The sequence below is a fragment of the Apus apus genome, chromosome 1 (assembly GCF_020740795.1).
Source record: "Apus apus isolate bApuApu2 chromosome 1, bApuApu2.pri.cur, whole genome shotgun sequence".
In the NCBI taxonomy this organism is placed as follows: Eukaryota; Metazoa; Chordata; class Aves; order Apodiformes; family Apodidae; genus Apus; species Apus apus.
Genome location: NC_067282.1, coordinates 17994334 through 18015154, shown reverse-complemented (window position 1 = coordinate 18015154; position 20821 = coordinate 17994334). Strand labels below are relative to the sequence as shown.

At 37.8% G+C, this 20821-nt stretch overlaps 1 protein-coding gene across 1 annotated transcript in view; it reads right to left on the bottom strand.

Moving 5' to 3' along the window:
- Positions 1 to 479: 479 nt before the first annotated feature.
- Positions 480 to 20821, bottom strand: part of RNF17 (ring finger protein 17) — a 47034-nt gene continuing 26692 nt past the window's right edge. The window contains exons 21-37 of the mRNA XM_051608240.1: positions 20588 to 20702; positions 16804 to 17025; positions 15901 to 16051; positions 14735 to 14853; positions 13943 to 14033; positions 12834 to 12949; positions 12211 to 12518; positions 10841 to 11004; positions 9927 to 10046; positions 8863 to 8943; positions 8001 to 8123; positions 6513 to 6623; positions 4501 to 4657; positions 3312 to 3447; positions 1870 to 2059; positions 1417 to 1518; positions 480 to 661 (exon numbers count right to left, since the gene is read on the bottom strand). Of these exons, the coding sequence (XP_051464200.1) occupies positions 1420 to 1518; positions 1870 to 2059; positions 3312 to 3447; positions 4501 to 4657; positions 6513 to 6623; positions 8001 to 8123; positions 8863 to 8943; positions 9927 to 10046; positions 10841 to 11004; positions 12211 to 12518; positions 12834 to 12949; positions 13943 to 14033; positions 14735 to 14853; positions 15901 to 16051; positions 16804 to 17025; positions 20588 to 20702 (2303 nt within the window). The 3' untranslated portion in view covers positions 480 to 661; positions 1417 to 1419. The remainder of the gene's footprint in view (positions 662 to 1416; positions 1519 to 1869; positions 2060 to 3311; positions 3448 to 4500; positions 4658 to 6512; positions 6624 to 8000; positions 8124 to 8862; positions 8944 to 9926; positions 10047 to 10840; positions 11005 to 12210; positions 12519 to 12833; positions 12950 to 13942; positions 14034 to 14734; positions 14854 to 15900; positions 16052 to 16803; positions 17026 to 20587; positions 20703 to 20821) is intronic.

Sequence of the window (20821 nt, the reverse complement as noted above, 5' to 3'; positions counted from 1 at the left end):
TTAAAGCTCCAAGCTACTCAGAAGTGTGGGAGGAAACACTAGAAATCAACAAAGGTCATCTCACCCAGTTCTTGCATCACACAGGCATTTTTAGGCTGACTGTAGATACTGCAGAATTTAAAAACCAAAGTGATACTGCTACAGTATCTGATCTAACTTTCCAGTGTAGTGGATGCTGAAAAATTTCATTCCCTTGCACAGCAAAATGTACTTTCTTCCCCTTGTGTCCTCTGCTTCCCCCACCTTTCTCCTCAAGGAAAACAAGGTCTGTAGTTACTCGGTTAATGTGGAATGCTTTTCATGCATGTTCTTTGCATCCTAGTGCAGACAAAATTCTATGGGTGGAGATGAAAAGGGCTGAGAGTTAAGTGTAAAGGATATACTACACCAGTACAATAGAGACATCCAAAGAGACCTTAAATACTAGGGCAGTAAAGGAAAACAAGTTACAAATGCATGCTGAGCAAGCTCCTGTTTATTCCAACGCTTTCAAACAAACACTGCAGCTCCAGGAGTATGAAGGAGGTGCAAGGACACCCAAAACAGGAAACAGCAGCAATGCAAACATGTTCCAGAACAAAGACAGTAATACTCCTCCACCCTCAACTGTTTGCCCAATCTACCACTCTCTGGTACTGGAGAAGTCTGTCACCAAATATGCCTGAAACATAAAGCAAGAGTTACATCACAGTAATAAAACTATCACCTTCCCTCCAAGTCTTCTAACAAGAAAATACAACAGTATCAGCTTTTAATCTGTTTCTTTACTACTATGCATTAATTCCATCTACTCTTATGAAACAAACAGGTATGTCAAAAAAGATTGAGTGAATACATAGTTTCACTATTTCAAGATTCAACATTACCTGTAAACATTTATTAGAAGAGTGCTTATTACGTGGGAGGGAAAAGGACTACATAACATTGAGCTGGCCAAGAAATTTGAAAATTCATCTCCAGTATTCTCTGTAGACAACACATACTGTAAAGCTTTTCATATAAAAGATTCCATGTCTGACTAGATGTATGGCCATCCTGATGTGCTCATGGATCTGTCTGAAAACCACTGGCATCATTAATTTTGATTTTTTGGGCAGAGTAAACTGCCACACATCTGCGTGTTACCTTCTTCAGTTACTAGCAGCAAAAGCCCCTTCTGTTATATTGCCCTGGGGTTCTTTGTTTCAATAACTGTTAGTTCTTAAAACTACACTGTGGGCTACAGTAATGCATGTGTAATGAAATCCAATTTTTTTAACAGCTTTTACTTTATTAAAAGACAGGACAGAAGGATTTTTCTTAAAAAAAACAAACACGTAGTTGTCAACATTACTGACAGTTTAGACTTTGTTTACAACTTCTGAAATCATACCTGTGTAATGGTATGAATTTGTAGTTCATATTCATGGTACTTACATGTCACTCATCCAAATCTGCAAGTCCCATTTCTACCAGTTTCATATGAACTAGATTTTTGTCATCATCATACAAAGAAATGGTGACCTCTGGTGTAAGAGCCTGAAAACCAGAAGGTGACAAATTTTTTGACAGTAACAAATTTAAATCTCAAGCTAACCAATAGTAACAGTTATTTTAATGGTTTTACTTGCTGCCTAAATGGAACTATGACTACAGAAAGAATATTTATGGTTTTAAGTAAAGGAAACTGCTTTTAAAATAACAGGAATGCTCAGAAACTTGTTTGCAGGATTAAAAAGAGTGATTTTCTCCCTTCATCAGCATTCCTTCATGGTCAGTGGTTCACAATTTTAAATTATGAGGGTTCACAGTAGAACAAATAACAAATTAGAGTGCTAGTAAGGATTTTAGGCTGAGCAAAAAATAGGAGAAAATAAAAGTGTTTCTCACAAGTATGGAAGCAGAGAGCTGTTTTCCTTCCACACAGTCCATCATAGCCCACAGTGTTTCCATACTCCATTCTGGGCAGTAAGGAATTCTTTCCACATTTTCTTCATATATAGCGGGTTTAAATCCAGACACCAGAGCTCGGACTGACTGAACAGGATACTTCAGCAGATGATAAGGTATTTGACGCAATCTAAAATGAAAAATGTTTGCCTGCAACAATCCACCTGTCCAGCTCCACTGTCAGTACGGACACAAGGTAGCTAATGGCTCATGTGGTAGATTTACAGTGTGGAAACTGGGATCGCAGTCCCTGCCTGACAAGAACATGGCTGTGTCAGACTGAACAATTCATCAGGCAGGGCCAGGCCCTCTGAAGGACTCCAGCACAGTAAGTGTCAATAAGCAGCCCAGTGTCACACAGCCCACCAGGCTCACTGACTCCCTGTTACAGTGCCTGGGGAGGAGCCTCAAGTGCCTAACACAGGGAAGAGCACAGGAACACAAGCATAACTCATCACAATGCAGGCTCCAAATCTGGTGCATCCAGAAAATGACGCAGACCTTTGTGTTCTGAAGTGCTTCACACCTGGTTATGCTCCAGCCACAGTACTGGAAATAAGTACTTTGGTTTTATATTATCAGCTCCCCACTCTTCTTTCTATGCCAGCAGCAAAGGAATGGGGAAGCCAAGCAGGAAGTATAACCCTGAAATAAAACACACACTCTGCCATGACCCTAACAGTCCATGACACAGGAAATCTGTGCAAATCCCCACTTTGTCCCATCTTACACAAGGAACTGTAGAAGCCCCACTGAGCTCAAGAGTGAGTCAATATGGTTAAGCAAAATATCTATGAAGTGAAAGTACTTCGAGAAAAATCAGACAAGCTTAGGGGACCCTGAAAGCTTGGAGGTGTTTGAGACATGTCTGTGTCAGCACAGAAGTCCCTGCAGTGGCTCAGCACTCGGCAGAAGAGGAAATTGAACTCTCAATTTCCACACAAGCATCACAAGGTGTCTCCCACTCAGATACTCCATTATCTGACTCCCCAGCTGTTTTCTGTGCAAATTGCAGTGGCACAGGATCAGAGGATTTGTTCGGATACCTGCAGGGCTCAGTCCCTGTTTTGTGAAAGCTTCTTGGGTGCAAAAGTAATTCTAAACCTGAGCCTACTTCACAGGTTAAGTAACCTAAATATAATGGAGAAATCTGACATCATGATGGACTTCTCAGAACAACCTGGGAAAGAGAAACCTGCTCAACTCTATACTCTGCAAGCAGAAGTTATTTAACCAGTCAACCAACTTTATCTCCAACTGATATCTCAGGCTAAATTATTATAAAAAATAGATATTAATATAAACAATAATAAATATTTTATAAGTGTATCCATACATACACATGCAGGCATTTTACATGCACTTTTTTTTGAGATATTTACCTGCTTGTTGGGACAACTGAAAAACTACCATAGTCAACAAACTGAACCAGAATCTTAACAGGGTTAAATTCTTCAATGGAGAGGATCTTTGCTCTGTACCATAAACCATCCTGGTATTCTGCTAGGCAAGGCACATCTATAAAAAGACAAAAAACACAACACACTCCAATGTACTCAGAAATTAACTGAACTTGAAAATTAATTTTATTTTGTGATTGAGATTCAGTTTTTTCTTCTCTAATTCATGCTACTATTTTGTTCTGTGCATCCTCCAATTCTCTCTGAACTCCAATTCACAATCATTACTGAGATTTAAGTCAGGTTTCTCTATCTCACACGGCAATGACAAGAATTAACAGAAAATTGCTTTGTTAATGTAGTGATCCAAAGTTTTATCTAAACAGAGAAATCCAGAATGAAAGTGAAGCGATGCTCTTTAGGGTTCACTTACTTTTTGGTAAGATGATATTCTGTACATAACTTGTGTCTTTTGAATATTTAAAAGTGAAATTTTCAGTTATAGCTCCAGTGACAGTCACCTTTAGGGAAAAGATTTATTTTTGCCATATGCAATCTAAACTCTGTTCATCAGCTTTAACAGGCATCAGAAGTCTGAGTTCTGTCCATCTTTTCCAGAGGAGCAGAATTACACAGAAGTACCAATTTAATGAAAAATAAAAACATATTATTATAGAGTAAAGGAATAATTTTCTTTGGAGATCATCAAGTCCAGCTGTTAACCTAGCACACTGCCAAGTCCAGCACTGAATGACATCCTAAGCACCACATCTACACGTCTTTGAGATACCTGCAGGGGTGGTGACTCCACCACCTCCCTAGGCAGCCTGTTCCAGTCCCTGACAACCCTTTCAGTGAAGAAATTTTTCCTAATATCCAATCTAAACCTCCCCTGGCACAATATGAGGCCAACCTGGGAGAAGAGACCAACATCTACCTCCCTGTAACCTCCTTTCAGGTAGCTGTAGAGAGTGACAAGGTTTCCTCCAAGCCTCCTTTTTTACACTCCTGATTACAGTGTACCGTAAGATTATCCCATAGTGTTACTCCTTACTCTCCAGAAGTTTTAATTAAAGATACATAGAAATGTAATTATACCTATTCTTCAGAAATTAGTTCAGGCTTTTTCTATGTCCACATGCAACGACAGAAAATAAACACACTGATATACCTATTTGGTATTGTGTTACAAGAGGGAAAGACTCCACACTTTTATTGCACCATTTCAGGGCTTCATCAAGGTTCTCCATCTCTGAGTCACAGTTGGGATGTCCCTCTGTGGTAGACTGCTTCATAAGGTTCTTGGAAGGATCAAGGCAAATATATACCTACTCAAAGAAAAGGTTCTCATATTACTATTTTTTGCAGATGACCTCAACATTCAAATTCAATCAGTGATCAAAGATTATTAGAAGATTACTTGTTCCCATCTTCAAAAGGTTGAGCACATCCTTGGTCACTTCCTTTCCTCAATTTATGAATAATTTAATATTTACACAAGATTTTTTTTTTTTTTTTCCCAAGAGAAGAGTCATGAGTGATTAACACCACTTTTCAATGTTACAATGTAAGAATGAAGGAACTCACTCATTAGATAATATACACCTGGAAGATTCCACAGCTGTGTCTCACTAGGATTCCTCCCTCCTGCTACTCAGCAAGTAATCTCACTTCAGAATATAAAACTATAACATTTGGTTAACAAAAACGAAGAACTTTGGAAATGCTGATTTATTTGCCATGGAAATATATTCCATGCACCTAATGCACTATTGGATCTTCAGCATAATGCTGTAGGTCAAAGAAATGAAAGTTTAAACAACATGCACAGGCTGATTAAAATCTACACAACAGCTTCCAACTGAAATGTCTTTTTTTCTTTTTTTTTTTTTTTATAAACAGAGCCATTTCAGAACATTATGGTATTTTACTGATAACCTAGTCATTAACTTGTTTGGATTATTATTTTTTTCTAATCTACAGGAGCAGGATCTATTGTTTATAATTATATACAACGTTCAAAAGCAAGAGCTCATATCATTTGCACAGAATGAACAACAAAAAAATTATGTTTCTCATGTTATTGTCATCCTTCCTTACAGAATTCAAGAAAAGCCCTTTTCTAAGACATCCAGACAATTCCACCTTTTATTTAGTCAAAACAGTTTTTATGTATACTCAAGTGAATTAATGGGGTGAACTTATATTAGATCTTGATGCTCAATTTAAAGCAATCACTTCAGTACTATAAGAACTTTCCCGGTCTAAAGATTTACCAAAACAATGAACATAAGCACTTCAGTACAAATCAATCCACTAAGAAGATGTTAGATTTCTGTAACACAATCACCTTCTCACTGCTTCCTGTTATCCTATTTCATCATTCAACATTCAAAGTCCACACAGGAATCTATTATTCGATCAATGAACAACTCATTCTGTCTTTTGCCTGGGAGACTACTAAAGGGAAGTTGTGTGGGTTTACACAAAAATCAATGATCAATCATCAACTAAAGGCAGAAAATACAACTGTAACAGCCAGAAAAATGTTATTATACAACATTCCAGTAATTCAATTTTTGAAGAACAGAATCATGGAATGGTTTGAGTTGGAAGGGACCAAAGATCACCCAGATCCAATGCCCTGCATGGACAGAGACGCCTTCCACTAGACCAGGCTGCTCAAAGCCGCATCCAACCTGGCCTTAAACACTTCCAGGGAAAAGCATCCATAAGCTCCCTGGGCAACCTGTGCCAATGTCTCACCACCCTCAAAGTACAGAATTTCTTCCTAACATCTCATTTAAATCCACCCTCTTTCAGGAAGAGAGCAGAATAAGAAGAGAGAAGTAACCATTGTTCTTCCAAGTTAAAATCCAATTACCAAATTCTTATTATACATGACAAGTACCAGACTGCAGTATTGTAATTCTTAAAATTCCATTTTTTTTAGGGAAATGGTTAGTATTTATTTCTCTTCCCTCACCCAAAAGGGTATTTCAAGTAGGATTTCATTCAGACAGTTGCACTGCACAACCATCTGTATCAATAACTCAGTAGCATTTTGCAACCTTAGTAATGTTTTTATTATGTAAAATTGTTAGCCATGATTTCCTCTTCACCAGCATCATGAGACTGCAACATTTCCATCTGCAACATATATGAGATGTTTACAAAAATTACCTCCTTAGGGGACACTAAATGGGTAACTCTGACAGGAAAGGTATCTCCTGGAACAGGCAGTGGTGGCAATGGGTATGAAGGTAAAACAGGAATGTCTCCTTGAAGTAGCTCCTAGAACATGACAGATTTAGGCAAGCATATTTATTAACAAAATGCAAACCAGCTTTTGTACAAATGCTGTTTCAAAGGAGTTATCTAATAATCTAAACAGCATGTCCTTAATGAATAAAATAACAATTAACATTTAATTTCAATCCTTATTAGATTTTTAAAAAAAGCTTTAGCTAAAAGGTAACAGAAAAGAACCAGGTAATTATCAACACTTTAAATATAAAGAACATATCTTTGAAATGGTCCTAGCACACTGACTTGTTAACTTGATTGCCGTTAATTCAAAACTTGCATTAAATATGGAATTCCCTTTAAAGAGATAAAATACTTAGAAAGAAAAACCTAAAATAGAATAGAATAATAGAATCATCCTGGTTGGCAGGGACCTTGAAGATCATCAAGCCTAACCATAACCTAATTTACCCATTCAGTGCTTAAATCATGTCGCTAAGCACAGTATCTACATTTCTTTTAAATACTTCCAGGGATGGTGACTCCACCACCTCTCTGGGCAGCCTGTTCCAGTGCTCCGTCACCCTCACCGTGCCCCTTGTCCTGTCACAGGACACAAGTGAAAAGAGCTTGTCCCTGCCTCCTAATGCCCAGCCCTCATGTATTTATAGACATCCAGAAACAAATTTTCAATACAGAGTTTACTTACTTAATTTTTTTTTTTAAGACAATGAAGTTGGGTGAAAATTTCAACATCAGATGAACATCCCAGACACTTGGAATGAAGAAGCTAGGTAACACCCTTACACATCAATAGGTTTATGCTGAACTATTTGATCAAATTTATTTTTTAGTATCTCCACCATTGGAGCATATTTCTATGATTGACTAATCCCTTCAAGAGATAAAAATACTACCCTATTCCTATGAAGTTTTAGAGGAACAAAAAAACTAATTTGACTTCAAACATAAAAAAACTCTTTTCAGAAAGGAGTCCAAGAAAAAATTCTTGGCAATTTTCTATTCACAGAATCATGGAATGGTTTGGGTTGGAAGGGACCTTAAAGCTCATCTAGTTACAACACTCCTGCATGGGCAGGGACACCTCCCACTAGACCAGGCTGCTCAAAATCCCATCCAACCTGTCATTGAGCACTTCCAGGGATGGGGAATCCACAATCTCCCTGGGCAACCTGTACCAGTGTCTCACTACCCTCACAGTGAATATTCCACACAATTTTATCAACACAACATATCTGCACTTGTTTATACAACAGAGCTGTGTACTTATTCTTACTGCTGTTTACATCACAAAACTGTACAGAAATATAAAAAGAAGTAACAAATCAGCAGAAGTCACAACAAGCAACTGAGTAATTTTTAATGTCAGATTAACAGCAAAAGACACACACAAAATCTCACCACCTCTGGGATGTCCAGACAATCTTCAGCAACACAGTACTTGTGGTATGCCATGAAGGAAGAAAGTGATACTCCACCAAAATACAGGCTGATGGACAACTTGCCCCATGGGTTATCTGGTAACTCCTACTTTCACAAGACAAACTAAGATTATAACAGCAATAGTGTTACCAGGAAATTCAAACCTATCATTCCTAAATGCATTATACTCATTCCTCAAAGATCCAAAACCCAGATAGCTATTACATCAGTTGTGACACAAACAGGAATATATCTATCTTTAGAAAGGCAGCACTGACTACTCAGTGTAACACTGAAACATTATCCTATGTTTGCTCACTCAACAGTAAACCTCTCTCTTTCACAATTTACCATTAGAAATAAAACTATCTGAAATTGCAGGTTTTCAGACAATACAGATTTTGTGTTACCCTATAATGTTAATATATAAACTTAAGCATGTCCATACTTAATTATCATAAAATAAAAAAATCACAGGATCACAGAATAGCTTGGGGTGGAAGGGACCTTAAAGATCATCTAGTTCCAACCCTGCTGCCAGGCAAAATTTTAATTACTTATAACTGGATTTAGAAGAATTTATGCTGTCGGTAGGGAGGCTGCTTGTCAATAACAGAGAATAGAAACAGACCAAAAACTGTTGTCTTCTAAAGGACACATTTAAGGCCTGAAAACTAATAAAAGGTCAAGTAATAACAGAATTAACCTTAGCTTTGGAATTTGTTTTGTCTAAGATATGTATTTACTGCCACACTCCTTCACCTATTGTTCTTAATACAAGTTAAAAGAAAAAAAAATAAGAGCACAAAAAGTCAGTCCACTTCTATGAACAGATTTAAGTTACCTGAACATGTACTTCAACCTCTTCATTTGTAAGCAGCTCTTGAAGGCAATCTACTGCATCCTGCTGCCAAAAATTTCCAATCTATTTGACAAAAAGCAAAAAACCCCCTCACATTAAGATGCTGACAAGTAATCCTCTTACTATTCTTAACAAAGTAAGATGGAAATATGTGCCTAGCATTGAAAACACACATAATTAGTTTGAAAATTAGCTGCTACTTGGTACACTAAAACTTACTGTGTGATAAAGCCAACCAGCAGTTTTCAAATCTCGAAGTGGCTTAGGAAGAGATACTGCTTGCCTAAACTGTACTATATACATAGCTGTTTATGTGTGCACATATAACAGAAACATAACCCAGAAGTAATACACTCAAAGATAACACACAACAGAAAACACAGGATACTTTAAATAACATATTTTATTTCTTGCAGTATCTATTTGCCTTCCAATCTGCAGGCTTATAAACCTGTCTTAACCACTCAGATGAACTGCTTCCAGAAATAAAGGCTTTCTTTAAAATTCACATTTGCGAAACGCACAATTCAAATTGAGTGAGATGTGATTTGGGAAGATGTTGTTTATGTATCAATTACTTAATAAGAAAACCCCCTAAAACAATTCACTTATATTAGTTTAGCCTAACAGACTGTTTCCTGCACAGCAAAGTTCGGAGTGACAGGAACACTTTTGCAGGCCTTGCAGATTTCCAATTTTCTGCCCATTTTGCATTAAAAAAATTCAGGGCTTACTACCTGTTGATGCTATTGTAAATGTAAAATGAACTACCATTTCAGAGTATCATCCTGCCAGCTACTGCAATGTCCTGTTTCACAAAGATTTAATTCCAATGACAGCTGCTTTTAAAGCATAGTCACTTCATAAAGCAATCTGGAATTTTCTGATAGAAGGCTGCCTTGCTGAAACAATTCTCATTAGCTATTCTCCGAATACCAGTAGGCAAGAAAAAATACCAGCAAGTAGTCTCAACTTTTGTAGGACTAAACAGCATATCAATTTGAGTAACTACCTACCAAAACATCTTCCAATCTTTCATTACTCACTGGTACTGTCTTGTAGAGCTGACATGGTATGCAAAATGGAGGAACAGCAGTATACAATGTAGTTGGATACAGATGACAATGAGGAATCCTCTCTGTGCAACCATGGTCTATGTAATGTACCTATATGAAAACAACAGTTTTCCTGAAATAACTCCTAGTTTTTAAGTCAAGTTTGATAAAATAAAACGTCTATGTACAGCATTCTCATTTCTGGAGGAAAAAGCAACTGTTTGGTGGTAAGCAAGTGATATGGCAAAGTGGGAATGAAAGAAAGGATTAAAAAAACCTGGTATGGCACATTAGAAGTTCAGTTTCTAAACGTGTTGCAAGATATTCTACCTTTTATGTAATTACATACTGTAGTTTAAAAGTGAAAGAAATAAAAAGAATTGTGAACTACCATAGTGTCAGACTTGCACATCTACATTCAGAACACGTGAGCAGGCTCAAGAGTTTAGGTAAGATTAACTGTTAATTAGAAAATGTAACTCTATACCTGTCCAGCAGAAAGAATTAAAAACAGACAGCCACTGCTTTTTGGGTGGGGACAAGGTGGGAGGAATCTAAAACTATGTATTGTTAAAGCATTACACATAAGATAACAGAAAAAAGAAAAATCCTAAAAGGGATTAATTACAGGTGATGAAGGCTAACTTTTTACTTAAGAACATTTATAATCACCAGGAAAACTATGGGAAAAATTGTGATTACGGACATAAGCAGAAAGAAATAATCTTTAAAATAAATAAAAACCCCAGGACAGCTGTCACACTTCTAAACCAGAACAAGTATCCGGGCAGCCAGGTCAGCTGAACGAAAAAAGGGGTGATCATAAATTTCTTTTAGAAGATTACTGGCTTTTTTAACATGTGTGCAGATGTTCATAAACACACAAGACGTACAATCACACTTACCTGGAGGGCACCACCACCGAGTTCTACAACTTTACCTCGATACCACATGGTATCTGATCCTCTTACAACACAAGGCTCTCCCTTTTTCCAGCAGTAGGGTTCCAGAAGACCAAGGCATTTGAAGTTACTTTGTATTTCAGCCATCAATTTGTTTAGTTCAGTTTCTGGGGGCATGGGGGAGAGCAAATAATAAATAATAAATACATTCAAAGTTGTCTGTAACACGTTAACAAAAATTATTTCACAATCACTAAACACAAGTAGATTCAGATGAAGACATGTATAAACACAAAACACATGTGCTCCAAATAATGTTTTCCAACACTGATACAATATGTATGTTCAGCATGTAGCATATGCAAACAAGTTAATACTTGAACAAAAAATAAAAACTGTATTTCTGATTGTGAAGCCATTAGTAATTTAGGATTCCAATCTTGGAGAAGAAAGGTCTATAAATTTTGCAAATGACACCTTGGCAGCAGCATTAGAAGAGCTGCTCCATGAACAAGACACACTTCCCAGAGGCAGTGGTAGGACACCATAAAATGATACAAAACAGGTGGCCAGAAGACCCTCTTCAACTACGGGTACAGACTACAGCACCAACTGCAAGAAGAATATGGTCTTGGGTAAGTGGGGTTACTATGCTTTGAATTTCAAAGTTTTATGATATGATCTAACAGTTAAATGTAATTGTAGAATTAAAAAAAATATTAAAAATAGTTTCTCATACAGCAGCTCTTCTGAAAACTACAATATACTACACCATGGTTCTTAAGACCTACACTGCATTTGTCAGGCAAAAATGTACCACTTTTAAATAGTACAAACAGAAAACTAAGATATAGAGAATTTATCACAGTACAAATAAAGACCGCAAGAAAACTGGGTACTGAGCTCACACTGAAGGAAAAAAAAAAAATGATCCTGCAATAATCCAGGCTAACTTCTGAGAATTTTTAGGACTGTATTTTAATTACTATTAGCAAAACGTATCACAATCTCCACATTACAAAGCAAAGCACTGGCTGCTTTACCCAACACTGTCTAGAAGAGAGGCAGGGAACCTGTCCGTGCGAGGCCTCGGGGTCTGGGGGCTCCCTGGGCGGCAGGATGGGAGAGCACATTGTGATGGGCTTGAGGACAGGTCGCCAGCTGCTGGGCAGGTGGGCTCCTGCCCTGGGAAGCTGCGGGACCCGCACGCACCCCTCGCCCCCTGCCAAAGGCCGCAATCCTCCCCAACAGGAATCCTCCGGGACCGTGTTCTGACCCACAACACGTCCACCAGAAAACCTATCTCGTATTTTGATACACCAAAGCTATGCAGATTCATAGACGTAAACGTATTTTCTTCCGTGTCATCTTACCGTAAGATTTTGGTATTATATAAATAGTTCCATCATGTCCAACGCAACTCACTACAGCTTGAAAAACCTTTTCTTCAGGTATAAGGGGAGGTTTATATATCTCATCCATTCCTGAATGAAGCAGTGCCTTGTACGTTTCACTTGATTTTTGTTCACTCTCTGAAACAGTGATGTTTTGCTCCGGAGCAGCACTGGTTTTTGCACATGCAGTCACTGAATTGCAACCATCCAGTCGTGTGCTCTCCTGCTTTAACTGCACTTTAAGATGTTCCTTGGAGATTGAGCAAGCCACATCAGCTTTATCAATTCTATCAATCAAATCACACAGACATGTTAACTGATGAAGAACTTTAAAAGTGCGAAAGAATAAAACAGAAGTAAAAAACCAAAACACACAGAGATGGCACATGCTTGTTAGAATATTGTCAAGTATCTCATATATCAACTTAAGAGAGCTGAGAAGTGTAATGGATACAATGAATAACGTTATACTCAGGTAAGTTCACTAGAGATGGAGTTCTCTTGCTACATATTATGTAGAAGACAAGCCAAATTTTTATTGTGCTTATTAGCTTATCACAATGTGAATATGAGAGTCTAAAAGAATATAAAAGTATCCAAACCTTCTGTTTCTAAAAGCCAATCCCTTCTGAATAAGGTGTTCTGAAACATCCATCACTTCTCCCGTTTCACCTCTGCAAAAAATTTTCACAGGCAATGCACAAGCCACGTCACTTTCCTGGAAAAAAATGAGAGCTGGACAACACATTCCAACATGCATTTCCTGTGAACTACTGGCATATTTTTCACTTTACTGCTACTGACTGCAAATCAGACACTGTTGAACAACTGATGCCTGCATCAGAAGACACAAGATTTATTTAATCTATGTCACAGTCCCCATAATTTACCAACTCTCCTAAACATAGTACAAAAAAGTAGCAGAAAAAACCCTTGCTTTTTTAATTTTTTTTTTTTTAATGAACTGCCAAATACTTGTTTAAATCACTGAACTGTCATGTTAGAAAGGACCCCTGAAATCATCAAGTACAGCCATCAGCAGAAAAAAATTCCAACCAACCACAGCCAACGACACACTCCACCACCCACAAAAAACCCCACAACCTTGGCCACCAGAGCATGCCCTGAAGTGCCTACATCTGCATGTTTTAAAGCTCTTGTTAGAGGAAAAGACACTCAAATCACTGTGCTCATCAGCACTTTTATTTCCAGACATACTGTAAAACCTCACTGGCAGCTGCTAAATTAATAGACACTAAAGTAATAAATACCTTGTAATAGTTCAGTTTTAACCAGTGCTAGAAGTCAATCATTAATGATGTAAAGCACTGGACTAGTTCTTTCTGCTCCTGAGGCTTGAAAACTAATACAGCAGCTGCTGAAATTATTCTCATCAAAAACATGTGCCTCTTACTCACCTAGCAATAAAAGCTGTCAACATCTATTAAATCCCAAAGATACATTCTTCTTCACTAACTAAATATATCTAAGACTGTGTTCATTCTAGGTGGCCAAACTGCTCTAATACCCCAGTAAAAAAATAAAATAAAGCAGAAAAAAAGAAAAAGCATCTTTTTCCCTACAGCAAACATCAATTTAAGTAGGTTTCACTCAGGACTTTTTTGAAGAGTGAAAATATTAGGGGAAAAAAATTAAACTAACAGACAAGCTGACAAAAGTTTCACAAATACCACTGGTTTTGATTACGAACCTGTACGATCACTTTTACTTGTGCCCCAGTTAGGTAATAGGATAAGCATTCACACACTGTTGCTGTCCACTGCGTGCTTCCACCTGTTGGCCTAACAGAACAAATTATGATCTCCTTTAGTACAAGAGAAGTTCTCATCTCTTGAGCTTTAGCACAAACCTTTCCCTTTACTGATTTTTTTTGAATGCTTGAACCATCAGGGAAAAAACAATCTCCATTACAGTTAAAGAGTAAAAATAAATGGTCATCCATCTCTGGATCTATATGACAGGAAGAATTAAAGAATATAACCCCAAAACTTCAAAACTTAGGAGGATCATGTGTTCCAGAATTATGACACCTGTCTTAGCAGAGTAAGGGCAATTCCATACTTTGTCTGCAAATTGCACTTTCTATATTAATTCAGGCAATAGGTATTACAAACATGATTATTTTTTCCTCACAGTATAGACAGCACACCAACAAATGCATGGGAGAATCCCCCGATTCTCTCTTTTTTACAGTCTAGAAAAGAGAGGTCTTCAGTGAAATCAGAAAAACCTCTATCATCTGTTCAGTATTTTATAACTCATCCTTTCTTTCTATAGCACAGTTTTCTTCTTTACTGGTACGTAATGTAACTCTTAGAAAAAAACTCCTTATAAAACTAATCACAGTTGCCATCCCATTTATTCTTTATTCAAAAAGCAAACTCTATGCAAATCTTACATTATCAGTGCTAACACAGGAAAATATTAAGTTATGTCATGATCAGGTTTCTAATACTACTAGTCAGTATAATGAAAAGGCTACCTTATATCTGCCAAGAAACATTCTACTCCCAATGTCCTAATTTTCTTCATATTTTCCTGAAGTTTTCTTAGACAGCTGATATCCACTGTTTTTTCAGCTCCAGAATCATAAAGTAGCACCTGTTACAGACAAGAAACACAATGAAGCAGGAAAAACTCCACCTTCTTAGTTTTATCTGTAACAAATGATAATTCAAAGCATGGCTGAATATTCAAGCAAATGTTACCAGCATTTGACCTACTCCATGGCTGGAGGCAAATGACCGCCAGAGTGTGCCAAGAGGACAAAACACACAGATGTGCTCAAAAGTGACTAAACAACTTCACAGAGGCTGCTACTTGAGTAAGAACATTTATTTCCTCCTGCTTCAGTTATGTCTGCAAACCCAGAAATGGCAAAATAGCTCCCCTCCCCCCTTGCTTTTTATTCTGACATGGTTAAATAGGTGTTTGAGGGCTCTTAGCCTTAGAAGGCAGACAATGCAAATCAGAAGTATAGAATATCCTGCTTCTGCTTCCTACTGAGACCCATGGGCATAACCTGATGGTGGATAGAACTCATGATAAACCAGTTGAGGGTTATCTGTATGATTTTTAAAAAGACACACTTGCGGTAAGTAGTTATCTATCCACAAAATGCCTTTTTGCTTTTTTCAAATGAGTACAAAACAGACGTTCAAAGCATCACAGTATGAGAAACTACTGTGGAAAATGTTACACCTACATAGCACAGGGCATCATCACCAGTTTAAGGTTCAAACAACAGAATGACTACATATGTTCCTGTGCCACTGCACCCAGTACAACCAGCTCCATCTTCTAGAAAGGATCATTAGGTTTGAATTAACACGACCCTCAGGTACACACAGCTGCTGGAATCTCAGCTGAACTGTTAGGTTATAGCTTGAGAATCTGTGCTATGTTCAAAAGTGTAGTGTAAACATACACAAAGTCACCCTCAGGAACCTTCATCAAAAGGTTCCCTGCTGAAAGCAAGTGAGCTTTAGGACATCTTGCAGCAATGTACAACGTAACTGCAACTCAACAAAAGCAAAAGGCTCTAAGAATAAATACTAACACAGAAGAACCAAAGACTTGACATTATTTTCAACAGTGAATGCTTACAAATATTTTTAAGTATGAACCCTCTTACGATAACAGGTTTACCTCTGCACTTCTTTCAGAGACAATCTTGCTTATTTGACCTCTCTGCCACTGTTCCAAATCATGTATATAAACAGCACAGTGCATTCCACTTTCCCACTTCACGGACTGTGGCTGGGATTTGTTGTAGATGGCAGCCATCTTCTTCTGTAAACTAACATTAAGAAAAAACACTTTTCTATTGGTAAAATTTTATCCCATGAAGAAAGTGTTTATTTAGTCCATTACTGCTTAATTAGCATATAGTAAAGTTTTATCAACTGTTTTAACAGACACGTGGTATTGCAGCTCTTCTTCATGACATGTTAGATATACGTTAAATGAAGCTTCAAGACACATACACTGATTAAAACTCTGTAAGACTGTAATGTGTTCTTAAATAGAACTAATCTGAGCAATCCTGACCCTTCTGCATAGCACTATTTGAAAGCTACACTATTTTTTCTCAAAAATATAACAGTATGGTACTTTTGGTGTCATGACCAATTCAATGGGTGCCTAGGCAGCTACATGCAAGAAGGTACAAAAATGAAAGGAGAAAAGAGCACAAATAAGCAACCTGCACTAAGCAATGATATTTCCACTTAGCTGTCTTCAAACAGTACGTACCATTACCTAAACGTTACCTATATAACTACCAAAGGAAGGCTGACACACTATGGCTAGAAATTGCCTTTAAACTTTTCTAACAGCATGTTAGAATAACATTGAAAAAAATGACTTGAAGTTCCATGACTTAGGATACCCGTATTATTTACCAAGATCACTAATGAACGAATGGGGATAAGAAAGAACAGAAAGACCTTTCTGGACACTGTTGCATTCATCAGGCCTCGATCAGTTTGTTCTAACCATACTTCATCAGTTTATAATAAAAATGCCTTAACTCAAGAAAAGTTTTAGTACCTTTTCAGTGTACTTTCTGATGACAGCCACTGAATAAAAATTTTACCAGGAGACACAACGTGACTAACTCTTCCTTCTAGTTCTTTTTTATGAAGTGATTTGACATCTCCTTCATCCACAGATTCCACGCCTGTAGGTTCTGAAGTTTCGGAGGTTTCAGGAATTTGTTCTAGAGGAGCATCCCATATTTCATTAGGCCTTAAAACAGCACTTCCAATGTATCTGTAAAGAGCATAAAGCAATCAGAATGAAAAGTTTAAACACATGGCAAACAACGTGAAAAAGAGCTCAATAATCACAGTTCAACATGACAGGAATCCATGTGAAGACTGAAAAATAATAACTTAGAAAAGCAGAAAAAATTCCAAACAAACGAAAAACATTTCTAAATGCTACTACCAAGACACTCAAGATAGTAACTTAACTGTATTCTCCTTCAGAAGGTTAACCTTGCACGTTCTACCAACAAATGAAAGCACTGCACAGTATCGGCTGCCAGCAGAAAAGCAAGCCTGACACAAATGGACTACTGAACGTTAATGTTCATGTTTGGCTTAAAAGACCATTAAATTACTAAAATCATGCTTCTGGAAATCAATGTTGGCTCTGAGTGAAAGCTGCAACATTCAACTTCTGAGATGTGTAAATATTTCTTTCAGAAGTAAAGAATATTAACATTAGTGAAACATTTACCCTCCTAGCCTAAAGAACAAATACAAGACAACTAAAGCTAGGACTTTCTTAAGTAGTGTACTGAATCAAGTACAGTCACTAGAATACCTTGATGAAACTTGTTTAAATTGTGTGAACTGGATACAATGAACTCCAACAACAATCAAGAGTTGGCTGGTGTGCATTCTGAGCCACAGCCCAGCTTAATACAAGTGTGTGTGAACTGTGCCAACTAGAGACCTAAGAGACTGCAGCTTGGAAAAAAATCGTGTCAATGTAAAAGAACTGGATTCTTGTAAACAACACTTGCAACATTTAAAGAAAGATGGGGACAAACTATTTGCCAGGGTCTGTTGTGACAGGACAAGGAGTAATAGTTTTAAACTAAAAGAAGGTAGATTCAGACAAAATATAAGGAAAACTTTTTTACAGTGATGGTGGTGAAACACTGGGACAGGCTGCCCACAGAGGTGGTTGATACCTCATCCCTGGAAACATTTATGGCCAGGTTAGATGGGGCTCTGAGCAACCTGATACAGTTGAAGATGGCCTGGGTCATTGCAGGAGGGTTGGACTAGATGACCTTTAAAGGTTCCTTTCAACCCAAACTACCTATTACTCTGTGATTGCTGACTGAAGCAGACAGCAAGTGTGAGTTTAACAGCTGACCATTTCTGGGCCTCCATGAAGAAACTCTTTTCTATTTTCAGAGATCTATCACCTATCTTCTCCTTCCTGACAAGGACACAAAATGTTCTGTCAGAGAAAATCCTGTCAAGTGTTGAATCATCCACTACCTACTGATACACAATTATTTTGCAAGCTTTCCTGATGCAGGTATTTGGAAACTGCTGGGTAGAACAGCTAACTTGTAGAACCAAGAAAGAAACGAACGCAATAGCTTATAAACATGCCTACCCTGCATACAACTAGTCTGGACTATGAAATGGACAGAGCCAATCTGCCAGGGAGGGACATGTTACACTTCTTCCCACCCCCTCTCTAGTAACTCCAGGATAGCATTATCACTGCAGATCCATCAGAAAAAACAACTGATTTAGAAGGAACTTCAGACTAAAGGTTTCTTCCAAGCAAGTATGGACTACTTCCTATCCCAATGCAAGAGTACTCTGATGTTTGCTTGTCAAAAAGTCACCTTCAGTGGAGTGCTGTGCTCTCCTGCTTACACTGTCTTAGACTGCAGTTTAGAGCTGGCCCGGGTAGCCCTGAACAGCATTAAAAATGAAAAAATAATCATAACCCAAATGTGATTCTAAATGACCCGAAGAAAGTTTTAAATTATTCACCAATCTCTTGCCTTTTTGCAGACAGTCATCTTCTCAAATAAGAAATTCAGTGAGAAAAAGAAATTTTGACCAAAGAGTTCCGGAGGGTTAAAGAGGTATGTGCACTGGAAAACAAAGCAAGCCAAAACTCCTTAAGACCCCCCACAAAACAAGCCCCTTGGTCCCCCTCAAAATGGAAACATCATCATTCCAACTGAAAGACACAGTGCACTGGGTATGAATGGCAAGTTTTTGGTAGCTGGGCAGAGGGGCTGCAGGAGTGACCTCTGAGACAAGAGGCTCCAGGTGCTGACCTGTGGCAGACACAGCCTGTTTCAGCCACCTCTGCAGAAGACCCTCCACAAGACATGGGTGAGCCCTTCACTGAAGCCAGTGGCACCCCTAATTTAATGAAGAGCAGAACACACCAGGAAGAGGAGGGAACTGAAGAGAAATGGCAGTTATTTTGGAGCAGATGGTATTTTATGGAGGAAGAGGCACACTCCTGAAGGTCCTGAGGCCTGCAGAGGGACCATGCTGGAACACAGGAAGTAATACAGGAAGAAGCAGCATCGAGTATTGCTGCGTCCTCATCCCAACCAGCTGCGTTCCTCTCTGCCTCACTGAAGGGACCAAGTGTAACTGGAGGGTGGAAAGAGGAGGAGAGGTGCCTGGAGTGAAGTTGAACTTTGAAAACAGGGAGGATAGGAACTATTAATGTTAGTCTTTTGTGTCCAAATACCTGAATCAGTAATTAAATATTTATGCTAACTAGTAATGAAGCAATTTAAATGCAGTCTGTTTTGCCCACAACAGTACTTAGTAAGTGATTTAATTGTCTTTATTTTGACCCATGAGTTTTCTTGCTTGTATTTCCTCTGTTTTCTTCCCAGTCCAAGTAAAGAAGGTGGAGTAAGTGAGCAACTGAAAAATCCATCTTAGTACAGTTACACAGCAACTTATATCAATGTAAAGTATCCACTTGTTTGCAGGTCATAAGCAGGCATCTAAGTGTATCTGCAACCCAACAAAATGCCCTACTGACAGTGACAAAATAATTCAGCTTTAAATAGGTTTAAATAAAGCTCCTTAACTATACAAAAATCCTATTAAAAATTGTGGCTGGTACCAGAGAAGTGTTACTAGGGTTTTGCTGTATTTCTGAGCAAAGAAATGAAAATCCACTTATTTGCCTTCTCCTGAAAAAGCCAATTCAGAAATTCCCTTTTGGAATCAACACCTTCTATTTAACAATATTTTAATTAGTATTCAAAAATAATTCATGAAAGAATAATCATTGTTTTCCATTAATAAAGCCCATGATGACCTTTCTTAAAAGCTAACAAATTAAATGCAGCAGTGTCATCTCAGCAGCCTCTGCTCACACTGCAGGCTTCCCAATTCTTCTGTCACAGCTACTTATTTATTTATTTTCTAGGAACAGACCTTCCAAAGACATGACTTACCTTAGGTGCAAGTTAAACATACAGTGTTTATTTCTTTTCTTACTAGAAGGGAATGAGAACCTTCATGATAACCAGTTTGGGAAGATTTGGCACTCAAGCACATTACAAGCAAGATGCAAAATTTCATCTCCAACCTTTGAATCAATTTCAGTAATTTGCGTTAGTTAAGATTTAGCTTGAGAATTCAACTATGCCAAACTGCAGAGTTACACTCTGTAACTGACTTGATTAATCTGATTTGTAATGAATTTATCACAAATGTGGTAAATTCCAGCCACTGGAGACATACTAAAGCCAGTAATTTTATTATACAAATTCAAGTATTTCTAAATACTTTTAAGTTATTCACAGTGTATTTACCCATGTGTGTAGGATGCTAGGTCTTCTTTAACTAGTTGGCAATTAATACTACGGCTTCCTCCATGAACAGCAGAGTCAAAGAGTTCAACAGATACAATGTTATTATCTAAAATTTCTGTGAATAAATAATATAAACATAATTAGTGCCCATCAATGACAATATAAAGGCTATTTGCAGTTTTGCAGACATGGCAAATGGTAGCAAGGGACAGAATTCTGTAAAATTACATTTGA